Source organism: Thamnophis elegans, chromosome 5, assembly GCF_009769535.1.
Source record: "Thamnophis elegans isolate rThaEle1 chromosome 5, rThaEle1.pri, whole genome shotgun sequence".
In the NCBI taxonomy this organism is placed as follows: domain Eukaryota; kingdom Metazoa; phylum Chordata; class Lepidosauria; order Squamata; family Colubridae; genus Thamnophis; species Thamnophis elegans.
Window position 1 is genome coordinate 25,680,972 of NC_045545.1, and position 17,376 is coordinate 25,698,347.

Consider the following 17,376-nt stretch of genomic DNA (forward strand, 5'->3'; position numbering starts at 1 on the left):
CATGTAAAAATGCAAGTAAAAAAATAAGAACCACCTTTGGTGGGAAGGTAACAGCATTCCATGAGCCTTCAGCCTTTAGTCATGCTGGTCACATTACCACAGAGACATCTTCAGACAGTGTTAGCTCTTTGGCTTTGAAACGGAGATGAGCACCACCCCCTAGAGGTGGGAATATCTAGCACATATGTACGAGGGAAACCTTTACCTATGAATGCTGCCATTGCAGTTTGTGTTGATTTAGTGTTGTGCAAACATTGGTTATGGAGAAGGGATGACACCACAGTAGTCAAAAAGATGCTGCAAAATGAGTGGGACTTTACTCCATTTCTGGAGAGGCTATGATTTGCTTGTTTTGCTGGATTTTTGAAGATACTATGTCTGGGTGCCTCTAAATTCTATAGCAAGCCAGAAGTACCGTAACTATAGACTTCTGTTTTATGACACAGATTTGTCTGGGAGCCGGATTGAATTCTTTCAGGCTCAATGTTGGCTTATTGAAAACCACAACAAAGTTGGCTTTTTCCCTTACAAAGCTGCATCATTGCAGAGCCTGTGGATATTTTCTCATTGATAGGAACTCTGTCCTCACACCACTTCCTGGTTCTTTAGCTCAGAGCAACCTTTACCTATTGGCTCTGCTTGCCATACACTCAGAATAACAGACTTGGAAGGGATTTTGGAGGTCTTCTAGTCCAACCCCCTGCTCAGGCAGGAAACCCTATATTATTTCAGACAGATGATTGCCCAATCTCTTCTTATAAACCTCCAGTGTTGAAGCACCCACAACTTCTGGAGGCAAGCCGTTCTACTGATGAATTGTTTGAACTATTAGGAAATTAGTTCTAGGTTAATTCTCTCCTTGTTTAACTTCCATCCATTGCTTCTTGTCCTGCCTTCAGGTATTTTGGAGAATAGATTGACCCCCTATTCTTTGTGGTAGCTCCTTAAACAGTGGTGAGATTTAAATAATTTAACAACCAATTCTCTGTCCCAATGACCAGCTCAGTAGGCGTGGCTTGGTGGTCATGTGACTGGATGGGCATGGCCTACTCAACATCACTCACGTCGATGGACACTTTGCCTTAGCTGTTACAATGTAATAATGGTTAACCAGAGAGGCAGTTTCTGTAAGCAGGGCAATGAAGATTAAACTAGAAACAACACCAGAATTTTCCTTCCTGCCTTCCTTAAAGAATTAGCCCTATAAAGTGGAAAAAAACAAAATGAGATTTTTTCCAACAACCAGTTCTCCAAACTGCTTCAAAAGTTAACAACTGGTTCTCCCGAATAGGTGCAAACTGGCTGAATCCCACCACTGTCCTTATGATATTGGAACACTACTGTCACTTGATTACTGATGGATATTAATAGCTGTCTCCAAAACCCATCATTCTGTGCAGCCCTGGTTCTAGTAATGGGGAAAGCATCTGCTTTCAAAGGTACCAACATGCATTTGTTTCACCCTGACTGCTTACTAGGTATGTTTATATGCAGAAGAAGGGAGGCTTTGCAGTCGAGGCATTTTCCTGCAGCAACTGTGCATATTTAATATTATTGTTTTAAATTTTGCAAATGACTGGACAAATGCAGACAAGAACATTTGCTAAACATGACAAATGTGGAAGGTGCTGGTAATTTATTTTAGTTTCCTTTGTGTGGAATGAAGCCAAGAGGATTTTCGTTGTGGCAGAACCAGGGATAACCTTGGCTGAAGTACTGGTGGAATTATATTCTTGGCCTTGGCTTACTCCTCAGCCAGAGAGGGAAATGTTTGGCTCATAGTAGTCTGGATGTATTCTCAGTGTCCTGAGACCTGTAAAAACAACCAATTTGGGGTAAGGAAGTGACTTTAATTGTGCTATGGCATTTTATATTATTTGCAGCTTTCCAGCCCAGAACTCTTATCAATAAAACAGATGACCTAAAGCTACCAAATATATTTAAAAGTGAAATAGGTTTGCCAGTTTATCTGCAAGAATTGTGTATTGTCTTCTGTTTGCTACCTTGCAAACATGGACTTACAGGCTTACACATCTCTATCCCTATAGCTGAAGTATACACATGACATTGTTATATAAATTAAGAAAGTTTCTGCTTCTACAAAGGCCAGTAATAGGAGCTCTAGAAGACTTCAGATTCCCCAAAATTACAATTAATAATTGAGAGAGAGAGAGAGAGAGGGAGGGAGGGAGGGAGGGAGAGAGAGAGGGAGAGGGAGAGAGAGAGAGAGAGAGAGAGAGAGAGAGAGAGAGAGAGAGAGAGAGAGAGAGAGAGAGAAAAGCATGACTGGCCAAATTCAGGTTCTGACACGTTCTGGAGAACCGGTAGTGAAAATGTTGAGTACTTCGGAGAACTGGCAAATGCCACCCTCTGGCTGGCCCCGAGTGGGGTAAGAATAGAGATGTTGCAGTATCCTTCCCCTGCCATGCCCACCAAGACACGCCCACTAAGACACACCACACCCACCAAGCCACACCCACAGGACTGGTAATAAAAAAAGTTGCATTTCACCACTGGTATGTATGTATGTATGTATGTATGTATGTATGTATGTATGAATGAAATACATACTGGATCGACTTTGGGCCAGTTGCTCCCTTTCAGCCCAACTCACCTCACAGGTTCTTGTGCAGAAGTTAGGAGGAAAATGTATTAGGTATATTTATTACCTTGAATCATTTATAAACATAAAGGTGGAATTTTAAAAAAATCTAGAAAAATATTGGAAGCAATTTATTTTCTAATAACTGATTACATATACTTTGAAACCGAGGCAAATGAAACACTTGCTCTTTGTAACTGATTTTAATTATTTTAAATCAGGAGCTCTTGCAAATAAAACTAATAAAACAGGTTCATGGAGTGTTAAAAATAAGACCTACCATCGATTTAATTCAGATTATGTCTCGTTACATTAAGACTTTCTTCCAAAAATATAGAAAATTATTTTTAAAATGTCAGTTTTATTTTTCATTTTAAATCTATTTATTACTATTGTAATATCGTTATTATAAGAACATAGGTAATTTAGTTTGAAGTAAATGTATTTATGTTATATTTGAATAAGCATATAAAAACTAAGGTAGACTGAAGGAAGTTGGACGTGTGTCTCTGTTTACCTGAAAAGATCATCCAGGAAAATCCAGACTAAATCATGCTTTCATTTATTCACTTCATATAAAAATCTCTTCAGAATGCATCTCAACACAATATATAATACTATAACAACATACATTGTGTGAAACTTTCAAACAATAAAATAACCACCTGGAACAATGCAGTGTTCAACAGACATATAAACCCATGTATCATGCACAGTTGTGCTATTTTCATCAACTAGTTAGTCACAAGTTGGACCGAAAGCTTGAAAAATAGCTTTACAAATCGGCACCGTATACATGCCTCACAAGCTTTGTTGGAAGAGGTTTCACAGCACAATTATAGTATCAGTTCACATTTTGTCATAGAAACTCACATTGGCTGATTTAAAAAATTGGAAAATGACAGAAGGTTTTGTGGGATTTACTGGGGCGCGTCCTTTTCAACCTTTCAGTAGTTTCAATTCTGCTGAACAAACCATCCTAAATCCTCACCAGTTACCAAACCCCGATTTCCAGAATGCAAATGAAAATGAAATCCAATGGGAGCCAATGTCTGAATGCCCTTGCTGGGTTCCATATGTCTCTTTCACTGTGCTCAGGTTCTTTCCATTTTACGCAGTACAAAAAAATTACAAGAAAGGCAACTCTCATTCAGAGTCTTCTACACAAATAACATCACCACTGACTGGCAATGTTAATTCATATAAATTAATACTTACAAAACATTACATTATATACAATACATAATAAATACACTGTTATAAACAGTACTGGACGTGTAATAGCTCAAGGCAAGTGAGGAGGAGAAAAAGAGACTCAGTCTTGCGAACATGAAGAATGGGGTGGGGGGTGGGGGAAACCACAGTAGGACCAAACACAAAAATTCCACTGAGCTTTGTATTTTTTTTTTTAAGGGGAGATTGTCCATCATATTACAACACGTTGGTTTTTATATGTACTGCATTGTCTAATGAGAATGCAAAGCTACTTTATCCTGTGTACAACAAAAGACAAAAACAGTTGCGTGGAAAGCCATTTGTTCATGTGTGGCAAGTAACACAGGAGAAACCTAGATTTTGTGGGACTAATAAAGTGACCAGTGATGTGGCAATGCAAGGAGGAGGGCACCCTGCTTTATTTAGTGAGTCAAAACAATTAAACTGCGGTAAAACACAAGTATTGCCCATAGAGAGGAAGACTTTCTTCATTAAACAGGATTAATAATAATATAAAATATATATTGGTATCAAACAAGTTTTGTTGTGTATTTACTAGGCGTCTCGAAAAGATGTGGAAGTATTTATAAAAAAGGCACACGGGTCTGAGACAGGTGCACAACTTTTAAATGCAAAATCACGAAACCGTATTTTGAGCTGTTGGACCAAACCGGATGTCAGAATCTATTAGGAATAAAAAATATTATGATTGTGTGTCATTCCCCAGTGGGCTTGTTCAGTAACAGCTCACACTGCCTCCCTATCACCAGGTTCATTTTGTTTTTGGCTGATAAAACTGAAGCTGCAGTAGATATCACCTGTTAATTCCTGAGCAGTCATTACACACTCTTTAACCCTGACTCCAATCTCGAGTAATTGGAAAGTCTTCTAGCCAATAACAGGTGCTGGCCTAAGAGCCAGACTTTCAGGCTATAGCACATGAGACAAGCTGCACGTGCATGAATAAAACCACCATGACGAATACAGTGTGTTAAGTATCAATCGGCGATGCATCTTTTGTCACAATCTCTATATTAGTGTCCTGCTGGGAATCCCTTTTTCCTGGGTCAATGACACAAAGTGTCTTGGTGCTGCTGTAATAATGGATACTGTCACTCTCCTTCTCGGTCCCATCAGAGTCTTCCTCTTCAAGAGTAAGGTCAAACTGGAACTTCTCCATCAGGCCCTGACAGTCTTGGTTGCGTTCTTCAAGGGGAGGGGAAGGGCTCTGAGGGATCATACTTTGATACCAATTACGGTTGTCTTCCAGGGTATCCAAAATATCTTGAGCATCGGGCTGTACTAGGTCTGCCCAAGTCTCCCACAGTGGATGAACAATATAATCAATGAATCCCACCTGCAATGCAAAGACAATCGATTTGTAATGAAATGTTATTTACACTCAATATTTATGCATTTTCTCTCAGCTTTACTTTTAAAGCAACTAGAAATTATATTAGTATTCATTCGTGCTGCAATTGATCTAATAAACCTCTCCATTTTTTTAAGGATAAAACAGAGTGAATACTAAACACCATTAAAAACCAGATGGGATTGTATAATCTCTGCTTTTACCATATATGAAAAGAATGAGCGATCTAACCTGTTTAGAGGGGAATTGCCAAAACCAGAATGCTGATATTAAAGAAGAAGATTGCTTTCTGTGCATTTGGGGAAATTTATTGGGCATGGATTATTATGGCCAGATTTATTTATTGTATTTATTACTCAAATTTATGTAGCTACTCATCGATAAAAGTAAATATTATAAAAATAGAAATACAAACCCTGGGTAAAGAAAGGATAAGAATAGCCTAGCAATGGAGCTATCTAAGCATGATCCTGGTTTTGTTGGGAGCCTCAAGCCTGATGAGATAACTAAGTCTTGAGGGTCTTATGGAATATCAAAAACGATGAAGATAATCAAATTCCAGGGTGAGAAATGTTCCATAAAGCTAGCACCAAGGCAGGGAAGATGCATCTCCTAGGACCCACCAAATGAAGATCCATAGCTGATAACATCTGCAGGACACCTTTTCTGAAAGATCTAATGGGGTGGGCTGGGGTGGTCTCTCGGACAGCCCAGCCCCAGGCCATGAATGGCTTTAAAGGTCAAAACCAGCACCTTGAATTGGACTTGGAAGTAAACTGGCAATCTATGCACTTGCAGAGTGCAGTCTAAGAGTGCAGATAACTGTGCCCACTGTGGCTTCTGGGTACTCTTCAAGAGCAATTATAGAGCACATTGAAATGGTCCAATCTGGAGTGACAGAGGCATGAGTGTCTCAGATTTGTTTTCTTCAGGGAGGGATGCAGGTATTGCATTAGCAAAGCTAAATGAAAGCATTCCTGACTGACTCCTATTGCCACGATTCTTTCCCGATCAGTACCCAGAGTACTTGAGAGTAGAGTCCCCCTACAAATGCAGCTCTGGGTTGGCAATCTTCAATCATAAAATGATAGTCTAACATTAGAATCAAATGTCCAGTGGAACTAACAGTGATTTTCCCACTCATCTAAATCTCAGCGTAGGCCAAGAGCAAGGCTTTTTCTATCCTATAATCGGGTTAGACAAAGCCCAAATAATTAGCTTCGCCCTAAAAAAACACTTTTAACAAAATTCATAAATAAAAAGCTGCCACTACTTTAGCAGCAAGTATCTGCTCAGTAAGTTTGTTTTATTTTTTTTAATCATGTCACGCTGTTGCTATATAATTTATGGCAATTATATAAGAAACATCTGTATAGCAGTATTTGCATACGAAGGAACTATAAGGTACTGTCAGTGGGAGCTATTTTTAATTATTAGGGTATTCAGACGTAATGGAAATCATGGCATCTGTTGCCTGCTTGAGCTGAAGTGAATCTTGGATGCCTTCCTCCTCCGAGGAGAAAGAACACAGAGGAGTTCTTAAGTTTCTGTTCCAAAATTAAAACTGGTTAGTAACTATTTTTTAAGATATCAGGACTCAGGGAAAAAGCTGTTACAGCCCGTCACCTTAAACAGTGTATTATGAAAGGACCTATTAACATTTAAACTATTTGGTATGATGTATAGATCAAAGAGGTGTAACTATAAAAGAAATGCTTATTGGATATGGTTACTGTATCAATGCCCTTCAATGAAAATTGCCGTCTTACTAAACTGATGGCATCTATTTGTTTTTTAAAGGAGAAATATGACTCCTCCAAGTATCATTTAAACAATGTAGATAAAAGTGCTGACATTTTGATGAAAATCTTTACTTCACTAAAACTTTGGAATTGGTGCGATTTTTTTAGGGTTAGCGTTAAAAAACTCACTTTTTCTGGAATCTGTTTAGAACTTTCATGTTATTTTGCTACTTTGTGGAATTTATTTATGGTTAACATGCTTGGATACAATATCATTCAATGGAGAAATGTATGGCATTAAGGGGAAATAAAGACTGTTCCTGGTATTATCCATTATGTAATAAAGCTTGGGAATAACATAAATTCTTAGTTGACAAGCAGGATGAACTGGATGGAGGAAAGTGAATGAACAATAAAAGCTATGGAAAAGTTTCTTATCTGACTGGATTTCCTTGCTTAATTCCAAAAACCGCTGGGTGGCAATTCAGCGGAACAGGAAAATAGCTCTCAAAGGAATCCATCTCTGGCTAGGATGTTTGGTTTGGAAATCACATTTGACTCCTCCAGACACAACAGGATGTTGAACAAGCCAGTACAATTCTATTGTAGCTGCTAAGGTACTTTAAGCCAAAAAGTCTCAATGGAGTCTTTTTAGTGAAATCACTTTGGTTATCACAACATGAAGAACGTTGGCTCTTTACATCCATTTAAGGAAACCTCCACAACTAAGCTGAGAGTTAATTTTTACAGTATTAGCTCAGGTCCAACCCCCCACCCCCAACAAACATACAAACAAACTGGGTCATTGTTTCAGAGATATTTCCTTATCAGATTCCTCAACGCCTTTAACAATGGCAGAGCTTCTAATGTACTGGAAAAACTCTTTAAAATTAAAGATATTCAGAGATGCATCTGTCTTGAAAGAAGCCCAGGTTGAATGGTACAGCAGTCAAACCTGAGGAACTGAGCCCACAGGGAACGTTTTACAACATTTTGCATTATGTCATAAAATACTTCATGATCATTTTTATGTCATAAAATATTTTATAAAATTGGTCAAATTTGAATTCCATGTGAGTCCTGGATTTTGGATGCATTTTATACGTTAGTCCATTTGAGATAGCTTGGTTCACAGAGTTTTGCTGTATCGTGAATGTTCTATCCAGGGAAAGGTTACAGACCTGAGAGTTATAGCAATAGCAATAGCAGTTGGACTTATATACCGCTTCATAGGGCTTTCAGCCCTCTCTAAGCGGTTTACAGAGTCAGCATATCGCCCCCACAGTCTGGGTCCTCATTTCACCCACCTCAGAAGGATGGAAGGCTGAGTCAACCCTGAGCCGGTGAGATTTGAACCGCCGAACTGCAGCTAAGTCAGCTGGTGGCTGCAGTACTGCACTCTAACCACTGCGCCACCTCGGCTCTAGTTTTAGTAGTATATAGATAGAAGGAGCATTAGAGGCTGATGAAAGGTCTCTCGGTGGCTCAAACAAAGGAAGTCCCTGCAGTCTAACCCTGACACCTTAACCACACCATGAAAATGGCTCTGAAGGGCTCACAGTTAACACTGATTACTTCCTTGGAAAATGAAAAAATTGGGAATTGAAAATCCACATCCTATCAGCTAACGGAGGAAAGGTCCTGCATCCTGTTTCTTTGCAACACGTAAGTGGTGGGAGTAAGAGGACCTACTTTTTCCATTCTTGAAATCTCTGCTACTTGCTGACTATATTACAAGAGAAGAAACAATGGTGCCAAGCCAGAAACTGGCATATGTTTGGCTAACCTTGGCCCTTGCTAAGAACACATATTGGTCAGGGGTGGGCCCCGGGAGGCACTACTCCAGTTCACTAGAGTGTGCCATGCATGCTTGTTGTGCACTGTGTGCGCATGCGCAGTACAATTAAAATTGCTCTGCGCATGCGCATAACCAAAAAACAAGATGAGAACCAGTTGGGGAGCATGGCAGGCCTCGGTCGCTGCCGGTTCCAGAGACCCAGGCTGCCAAACCATTACTGGTTTGGCTGAACCGGTCCAGGCTGGTAGGAACCCACTACTGATACTAGTCCAGTTTATGTGAAACAGCACCATTATTGAAATGCCCTGCAGGTAGCCTTTCAGAGTTTTCCAGGAGCATAATGTAGGATTAATGGCAAACAGATCGCCTTTTATTGACAAAATCTCCTTGTGCTGATGTTAGAAAATGTCTGCATTATTCTTTATCATTCAGTGGAATTTGGAAGAGGGATTATGTATAATGCTGCAGGTATGTTTTTACGAAAGTGTGAAAGGCATTTGAAAAGGTGAGATTAATCCATCAGGTACGCTAAAGAGAGGAATCTACTGGGCAATTTAGCATGACATTTTTCAAAGGATGTCTTTCTTTAAGACTTACCAGCAACAGATCAACATTATTAATCCTAAATTGGAGCATTCCTGACAGATCAAAAAGAGAAAAGTCAGATACCTGAGACTTCTCCACAGAAGCTGTGTGCTTGTCACACATTGGGCTGATTTCCATTCCCCTCTCCCGTTCTTTGTCCCCTTGCTGGAAAAACTCCTCCATAATTCTATCTGTCCACTGCCGATAGAGTTCAAGAGATTTTGTAGGATTACTTAAATCAGCACAATGGACCATATTTCGGAGAACCTGCAATGCAAAAATTATAACATGAAGACTCATGTAATCAAGTAACACAGGGCAACATTTTGTTCTGTACTTACTGGTACTTTGAAAGCAGTTTTACATTACTGCACTTTTTGATTAAGAAGATTTGTTTTAGAAAAAAAATATGAACTATATCAAAAGTACATTTTCATCAAGAGACATATTAAATTATTTGAAGGAAGATTAACTGCAGATATGCAGAATAAATTGTTACAAATTGTACTGGTCACCTGAATTAGCCAAGCATAACTTCAAGCCAATTTAAGGTATCTACCATTTTCTTTAGCAGAAAACTGCTTTGAATAGTTTTATTCTTCTCATGTCTTATTGTACAAGTCCACATAGGAGATTAATGAACTGGAGATAAACAGAAGATTTAAATGTCTCTGCTTCAATTGTGGGCACTGGCACCTCCTATCGAGAGTCAGAGTAATCTAGCAACAAATGGTTAGAATTATGACTAGGTAATTTAGGGTTACTTTCATCTCATCTCAGTGCTTATGGGCTGTCAGTATTTCTCAGTCTTATGTGAAGACAAAATAGAATCAGAAAACTATAATAAGGAATATAACAAATATATAATAAAATAAAAATATATAATGAAAAATAAGTACATGTAGCCTTCATGACTTTGATGAAGGTCCAGATTCAAGGTTAGGGATAGATAAAATAGTATCTGATTGTCCACTGAAGTCTGTGCAAAGTATTTACCTAGCTATGTTTCTTTTGTCCTAGCAAGTCTCTTTAAACTGGAGGATTACCTGAAGTAATTGTTAGAACTCATGTTCTGCTTGCAGGAGGGGGAAGATACTTCTACAACAAGCCTTTTGTTGAGGACATGAAGACATGTCTTCTTCAGATCTACTCTGAAAGAAAGCTTCCACCTTTCTTCCTTTGCTTCAAAAGTGACGTTAAAAAAAGTTTCTGCCAGCAGAAGCTATGCTAAAAGGTCAATCAGTTGTAAACTCTGAGGAAACTGTAGGATGAGCACCTGCTTTGCTACTGTTGACCATGGTTATGGCAGGCTACTGATTTTCAGAACCATTGGCTTTTTGGCATGGGAAAAGGTAACGGTAAAGGCTCCCCTTGCGCATATGTGCTAGTCGTTCCTGCCTCTAGGGGGCGGTGCTCATCTCCATTTCAAAGCCGAAAAGCCAGTGCTATCTGAAGACTTCTCCATGGTCATGTGGCCGGCATGACTAAATGCCAAAGATGCATGAAAAGCTGTTAGCTTCCTACCAAAGTGGTTCCTATTTTTCTACTTGCATTTTTACATGCTTTCGAACTGCTAGGTTGGCAGAAGCTGGGACAAGTAACGGGAGCTTACTCACTTACACAGCACTAAGGATTCAAACCGCTGAACTGTCGACCTTTCTGATCGACAAGGTCAGCGTCTTAGCCACTGAGCCACCGTGTCCCCCCTTGGCATGGAAAAAACAGAGCCAAAAAGACATTCCATCTTTGCAACCAGCTAGTGGCAAGCTTATGCATAAGGAACAGCACCTCCAAATACAACTGCCCACTTCCTTAGAGCATCATGCTTCCCTTGCCATCAATTCTCCAATTCCACTAAGGAATTATGCCCTAGGATTAGAGAACTGATACAGAAGATCAATTTGCTCTCTCTTAGTAACAAAAAGTAGTGGGTATACTAGGTTTTGGGAAAATATATCTTTTCTCCCTTGGCTTCTCTTGCCATCAATGGCAGAAGTGAGGGGAGAGAAGCAATAGAAAATAGCTTTTTTAGTGCCAGAACTCTGATCCCATAATGTTTAGCCACTAGCGCCAAAGAAAGCACTTCCATCAGTCCCTCTCTCTTCCCTCTACTTCGGGGGGTTTGAGTGTGGACAGAATCTCTGTTCTGCTTCAGAGTTGAGGCTTGCTACGGGTTGACATTGTTCTTATTTCTTCTTTAAGCTGGTAGGTTTTTCTGCACAACAGCATTATAAGAGCCAAATTACCGTGGAAGAGCCAAATTACTGTCACATTAACTAAGCATTAAAAGGGCCCCAAAGACATCTTGTCACACTAATGAAAAGATATAATTTAAAGATATTTGGGTGGGATTGGCATTCCAGGCTGGTGCAAATTTCTCCAGTTTAATTCTTTCTTTAGAGGACATTTTTATGAACAAAAGAGTAACTATTATCACACTAAAGGGATTTGCTTTTAATGATTAACTATTGCCATGTTTGAAATGGAAAATCTGTATCAGTCAGGTTACCATTAAACAGGAGAGCAACAAGTATCTTCTACACTAAATATTGCCACCAAGTTAATTTCTCCTGTTCTGGAAATTGTATTCTGTGGCATGAATACATAAAGCACAAAGAATTAAAATCTGCATAACCATAGAATAAAAGGGATTCATAGAGAAGAAATCTGTTCTAATATTAGCACTGCTTTGTGTCCTATTTGACGATTTTAAACACACTTTTAAATATTTTCCTAAAGTGACATCTTATTATGCATCTTATTCCAAAAATATAGAGAAATTCAATACAGGAGAATAATGAGGTAAATGTTCCTATGTCTATCACCATTAAATAGGCAAATAAGTAGAGAAAATATTTAACTGAATTCCCTATTTTTAAGTAAAATATCCTTATTAATATTTTCCCATGCCTGGGCTAAATACTTAATCCATGACATGTAAGAAACATGTGTAAATTGCACAACATTTACTACACTATTAATCCAAGGGAACTGTAAATTATAAATGGTATTACTTATGCTTTAAGATCTTGTTTTCCTCCAAATAGTTTGGAAGAAAGAAGAATTCAAGCCACCGCAGACTATTAAATAATTAACTTGAGGAATAATTTGTGTGATTATATTATTTACAATACACAAAAGTGCTTATCGGTTCAGTCCCATCCCTAACAATAGTACCAACATAGGCAGACATTTATATTGGGAGAGCCTCAGAAGTATCCAGATGATACCCTCTAAAATTCCAAACTGTTTTTTTTCCAATCCTCTTTCCTTTCTTCAAACCCTGCCTTATTCACTGCTATGTTAAAAGTGGCCTTCCTTAAAAGAAATATACATGTGCTACAGAAAGACTAGAGCAAGAATGTATCACATGGGAAGTTCATAGGGTTGAATGAGAGGTTATGACAGCAAGAAAGCTTCCCAAACAGACCTGTATTCTATCAGTGTAGTTATCAAGTAGGAGGACTCCAGAACTAGTAACTTTTTTAGTTTCTACCATCGTCTTTAAATCTGCCAGAAGCGACATGTGCTTGGACATATCCGTTGCCAAGACCTACGTGAAAGGAGAAAGATTGTTTTAGTTTTTATTTTTGGGAGCAAAGCATCATTTTCTGTTTTAACAAACAGCTTGAATGTTATACAGAATCACATTCTTACCATGTCAATCACCATTTTCCTGAGACTTTGACGTTGTTTCTTGGTCAGATTGTGGAAGATGTCACAATGCTCTTCTTGTAGAAGCTTAAAACCAACCGCAAGATGGTGGTTTTCCAAGACGGACTCATCATTGTACATTAAAGCAAGTTCAGAATCTAAATAAGAGAGTTGTCATGTATTTAAAAGGACTCCTTTAAGTACTATATGTGATTTTTATATATAAGCAATGGCTTTTATAGCTACAATATCCTTCATTATGTTTGAAATAATTTATTTTTAAAAGAGATTGTAAATAAAATTAATGAAAGAATTTAAAAAATTCTTTAAAATTCTTAAAGAATGTTAAAAATAATTCAATGGTAGCCAAAATAAAAGGCCACAGGTTTATTAATCCATTAGGATACTCTCACGTCGCTTTAGATAAACTCCCAGTGTGTAAGTTTAGCATAATTTTACTGATTATGTGCTTGGTTAGTTATGATTGTTTCTGTGCACTATTATTAAGTAGCATGGAAATTGGAAAACCTTTGTAATGTGCAGATGTGACCTCTATTGATAAGTCAACTCTGATATTCTCAACTTCATTTTTTAATGAGTATTCTAGATTTTCTTTATTCTTAATAAGAGAGTTCATGAGAATTAATCATGCCCATTGTATGTGTATGTGTGTGCATATTAAATGAACACAGAACTCACTTGTGTTAATGAGGAACTGATTGGAGACACCAGGGTGATCTACATCGTGAATTGCTGCTGCAAAAATTGCTGCCAAAATTTCTAAATCAGTGAATACAGCCTAGAAACAGAAAAGATTAAAACATAGGCTTCAATTATAAATATAGCTCATCGTATCTATTAACTTATTAACAACCTCCATAGAAAAAAAATTGTACAATTAAAACTACATAAAGAACTGAAATCTTTTTTCAAGAAATTATTAGCTACTGCCAATTAATTTGGCTATGAATCTGTGTTTTGATATGTTTTTTTGTGGGGATGCAGTAATTCCAATACATCCTCGACAACAGTAAAAAAGTAAATACATATGTTTTGAAACTCACGTTCAAGCAATTTTTTAAAATATAAAAAAATGCAGAATATTGCATAGGAGGCTACTGTAGTAATACAATCTTATCTCAAAAATGTAACCCTACATTTATATTCCTAGCAATAAACTTGAAATAAATAAATGTGAACTAAACAATATGCCTTAGTGAAAATTTAGCTATTATATTAGTGAGATGACATAAAGGCATATTAAGGAGTATAAGATTCCATTCATTTGGGAATGAGGTGAGCTTGCAGAAGGGTGTGATTGCTGAGAATAAACAAAGAAACATTAAATGGGGTACAACAGAAGATTTGACAAATGGATGTCTACTTCTCATCGCATGCTTTGTAATCTTCTAAAATATTATGGGACAGTCTATACTGTACTGTTCACTTCAAGCAATCCATGGATTTATATCAAGATGACAGATTACCAGAGGTGGGTTCCTACCAGTTCGCACCTATTCGGTAGAACCGGTTCGTCAAATCTACCGAAACGGTTAGAAGAAGTCCCACCAGTGGACCCGGAAAGCAGGCCACATCTACAGAAGAGGTTCCAAAAATTTTTGAAACCCACCACTGGTCCTTGGATATGATTATTCTACACTATCATGCTCATATTTATAAAACTCAGTGCCTCTGTGAAAGGTAAGGATGACTACTGCATTTGTGGTGCAATCAGAACATTGCGTGTGTTGAAGTTGTTTTAACGCAAACCAAAGATGCCTTTTAAAAAACAAGTTTACATCATAATCTTATGCATGCCAGTGCTGTGTGTGAGGTAATTTAAGGTGGTTCTGACAAGTGTCGTCGGCATCTTCATATCCGGTTATATGCGCGGCAAGCCACTCCCATCCGGTCACATGGGTGGCAAGCCACTCCCACAAAGGAGGCCACACCCACAGAGTAGGTTCGAACAATTTTTGAAACCCACCACTGCAGATTACACTGTGAAATTCTATAAACTCACCTATTTTCTTTATGTAACAGATTGGAAATTGGTTAATTGATGCAAATGCCTTGTGTGAAGGAACTTGCAGAAACAGTTGTGTTGTGCCAGAAGTATCAAAGCAAATGAATGGTGCATGAAATTTTACTTATTTTTATATTTGGCCTATTAATTAAAGCATGAGGCCATGGCAAATTACCAAGTGCAAGCAAATTATTTTGGAAGCATTGTTTGTCAGGGTGTCAGGGGTAGGGAGGGGAAAGCAACTCACATCCAAAGCTGGTGTGGACAGAAGAACATGAGTAGACTGGGCAACATCAGCTGCATGGAGACTATTATGGTAAGCTACATCTGTATGGTAGTGGTCTTCCAAAGTCATTGTGTAAGCTATAAAGGTGTCTGATGAGATTTTGAATGTCTTCAGTAGATCTCTTTCCTGTACAGAGTAATAGAAATTACAAGTAGTCGAAGTATGATTAAAAACCCAAAATCTTTATTACTAAGAAAAGATTAAATTAGATTAAAGATATAGCAATTGGAAGATGAAAATAACAACAACCACAACAACATCACAATTACTAACCTGGAAAATTGCATACATAATGCAAGTGAGAGGTCTACTGTGTGAGTATCTTGCAACATTAAATATATTCAATCCCCATTTATTCAGATCTTCAAGCTCCTAAAGAAAATATATATATATATAAAATAATGAATGCATAATGTCATCACAAGGAGAATAGGGTCATATGTAGATTATAATTGCATTTATATAGAGATATCAAATCACCTTTTCCTTAAATCCTAAGGATACAAATCTAACTACAGTTAGAATTAGTTATCCCAAATATATGACATATGGAAGGAGAAATAATTTATTACATTAACTAGTTTCTGAAAGTGTGACATTTCCTATCTCCCATTTTTCTTTATCCCTCCCATTGAAACTGTTTAATTGGGAGTTGATCTATATCAGTTTCAGGGCTGGGATAATTCAGAAATTAATTTGAAGTCTTCCAGGTAATTGTATCAATATATTTTTTTCCTCTTACCAATAGTTTCTAATACTTTAGGATTAGAAGTTTCTTCTTAAGAATGTACTTATCCTAAGTCACTTGCATTGTTATTTTTCCAAAGCTGTATCTAAACTTCTGAGTAAAATTTTCCCCATCATAACACAGCAAAATATTGCCAAGATCATTGGGGTGGGGAGGAGGGGCAGATTAAACTATTCCCTTTAGCTAAATTAATTTCAACAGTTTTATTTTCAGTAATTAGCAACATATTCCATGGAGGAAGTTACTATTACATTTCTGTCTTGAAAAGCAGTCTCCTCAAAACAGATGGAAAAGTAAAAAGGATTTGTGGAGTATGACTAATATATCTAGTTTACACACTGTATGTATTTGCAGTCTTCATTAAAAAATACAAATATTATGAATCACACTGACCTTAGCTAAATGATCTTCCTTTTCTGTTTTCACACCAAATCTTGAAATACTAGTGTTATTCAAGCTTGAACTGTGCATTAATTTTTTTACACCACTGATCTGTGTCATAACCTGTTGTTTCTTCTTTTTCTCTCTTTCCTTCTGTGTAGGAGAAGGAATCTCCACATCATTCTGCTTGTCTGTATTAAAAAAAGGATAAAAAATTCTAATATTTATTAAACACATTGGGTTAGATACAAATATATTATTTTGTACTATTATTTGAAAATGGGCAGATATAGAATTTCAGAATTGTTTTCAAATTGTCAGACACAGACTGAAAAATGCATTCATTCCTTCGTTATTTTTTAATTAATTTATATCTGCTTTTTATTCAGAAACTCAGCAGAACACTGACTGTTCCCTCCACTTATTTTGACCAATAATAAATATGTGAGGTAAGATAAGCTGAGAGACCATGACTAACCCAAAATGATCCATCTAGAGTAAAATTTCTTGAGAAAAGACTCTTTTGCCAAGCAAGCACTTCTCTACTCCTTCCAGAATTCTGGAAAGCATTAATGGTTGCTAAGTAACAATCTCTGTCAATATTTCTCTACTTGTAAATATTATTGTTATTAACAATAATATTATTAATACCGTAGGCCACACAGAATCATGGAAGTGAGATAGGCAGCTGTATAAATTTAACAAATTAAATGTTTGCCTGCACTAATGTTACGTTATGATTAATTCTGCACGTTACCGCCCAAGCTTATGGACACGTGGTTATGATATGCACATCTGTAATGCTGACATTGGAGAACTTTCCCTAGTTTTGTACTCTTTTAGAGAGGATTTCAATTCCCAGCGTTCCTTAGCCTCCAGGGCCAGAGCTGAGAATTCTTGAAAGTCAGAGAGGTGAATTACTCTCAGCTGGAGAGCATGCAAATGAAGAAAGGTTATGAAAGAATTT

General features: G+C 37.5%; 1 protein-coding gene across 2 annotated transcripts in view; it reads right to left on the minus strand.

Moving 5' to 3' along the window:
• Window positions 1-3,147: 3,147 nt before the first annotated feature.
• The window catches only part of PDE4B (phosphodiesterase 4B), a 237,968-nt gene continuing 223,739 nt past the window's right edge, over window positions 3,148-17,376 (minus strand). For both annotated transcript variants that reach the window (XM_032219089.1, XM_032219090.1), the window contains 8 exons: window positions 16,422-16,600; window positions 15,554-15,652; window positions 15,242-15,406; window positions 13,668-13,767; window positions 12,972-13,126; window positions 12,745-12,867; window positions 9,399-9,581; window positions 3,148-5,174 (listed from right to left, as the gene is read on the minus strand). In XM_032219089.1, the coding sequence (XP_032074980.1) occupies window positions 4,809-5,174; window positions 9,399-9,581; window positions 12,745-12,867; window positions 12,972-13,126; window positions 13,668-13,767; window positions 15,242-15,406; window positions 15,554-15,652; window positions 16,422-16,600 (1,370 nt within the window). In that variant the 3' untranslated portion in view covers window positions 3,148-4,808. The remainder of the gene's footprint in view (window positions 5,175-9,398; window positions 9,582-12,744; window positions 12,868-12,971; window positions 13,127-13,667; window positions 13,768-15,241; window positions 15,407-15,553; window positions 15,653-16,421; window positions 16,601-17,376) is intronic.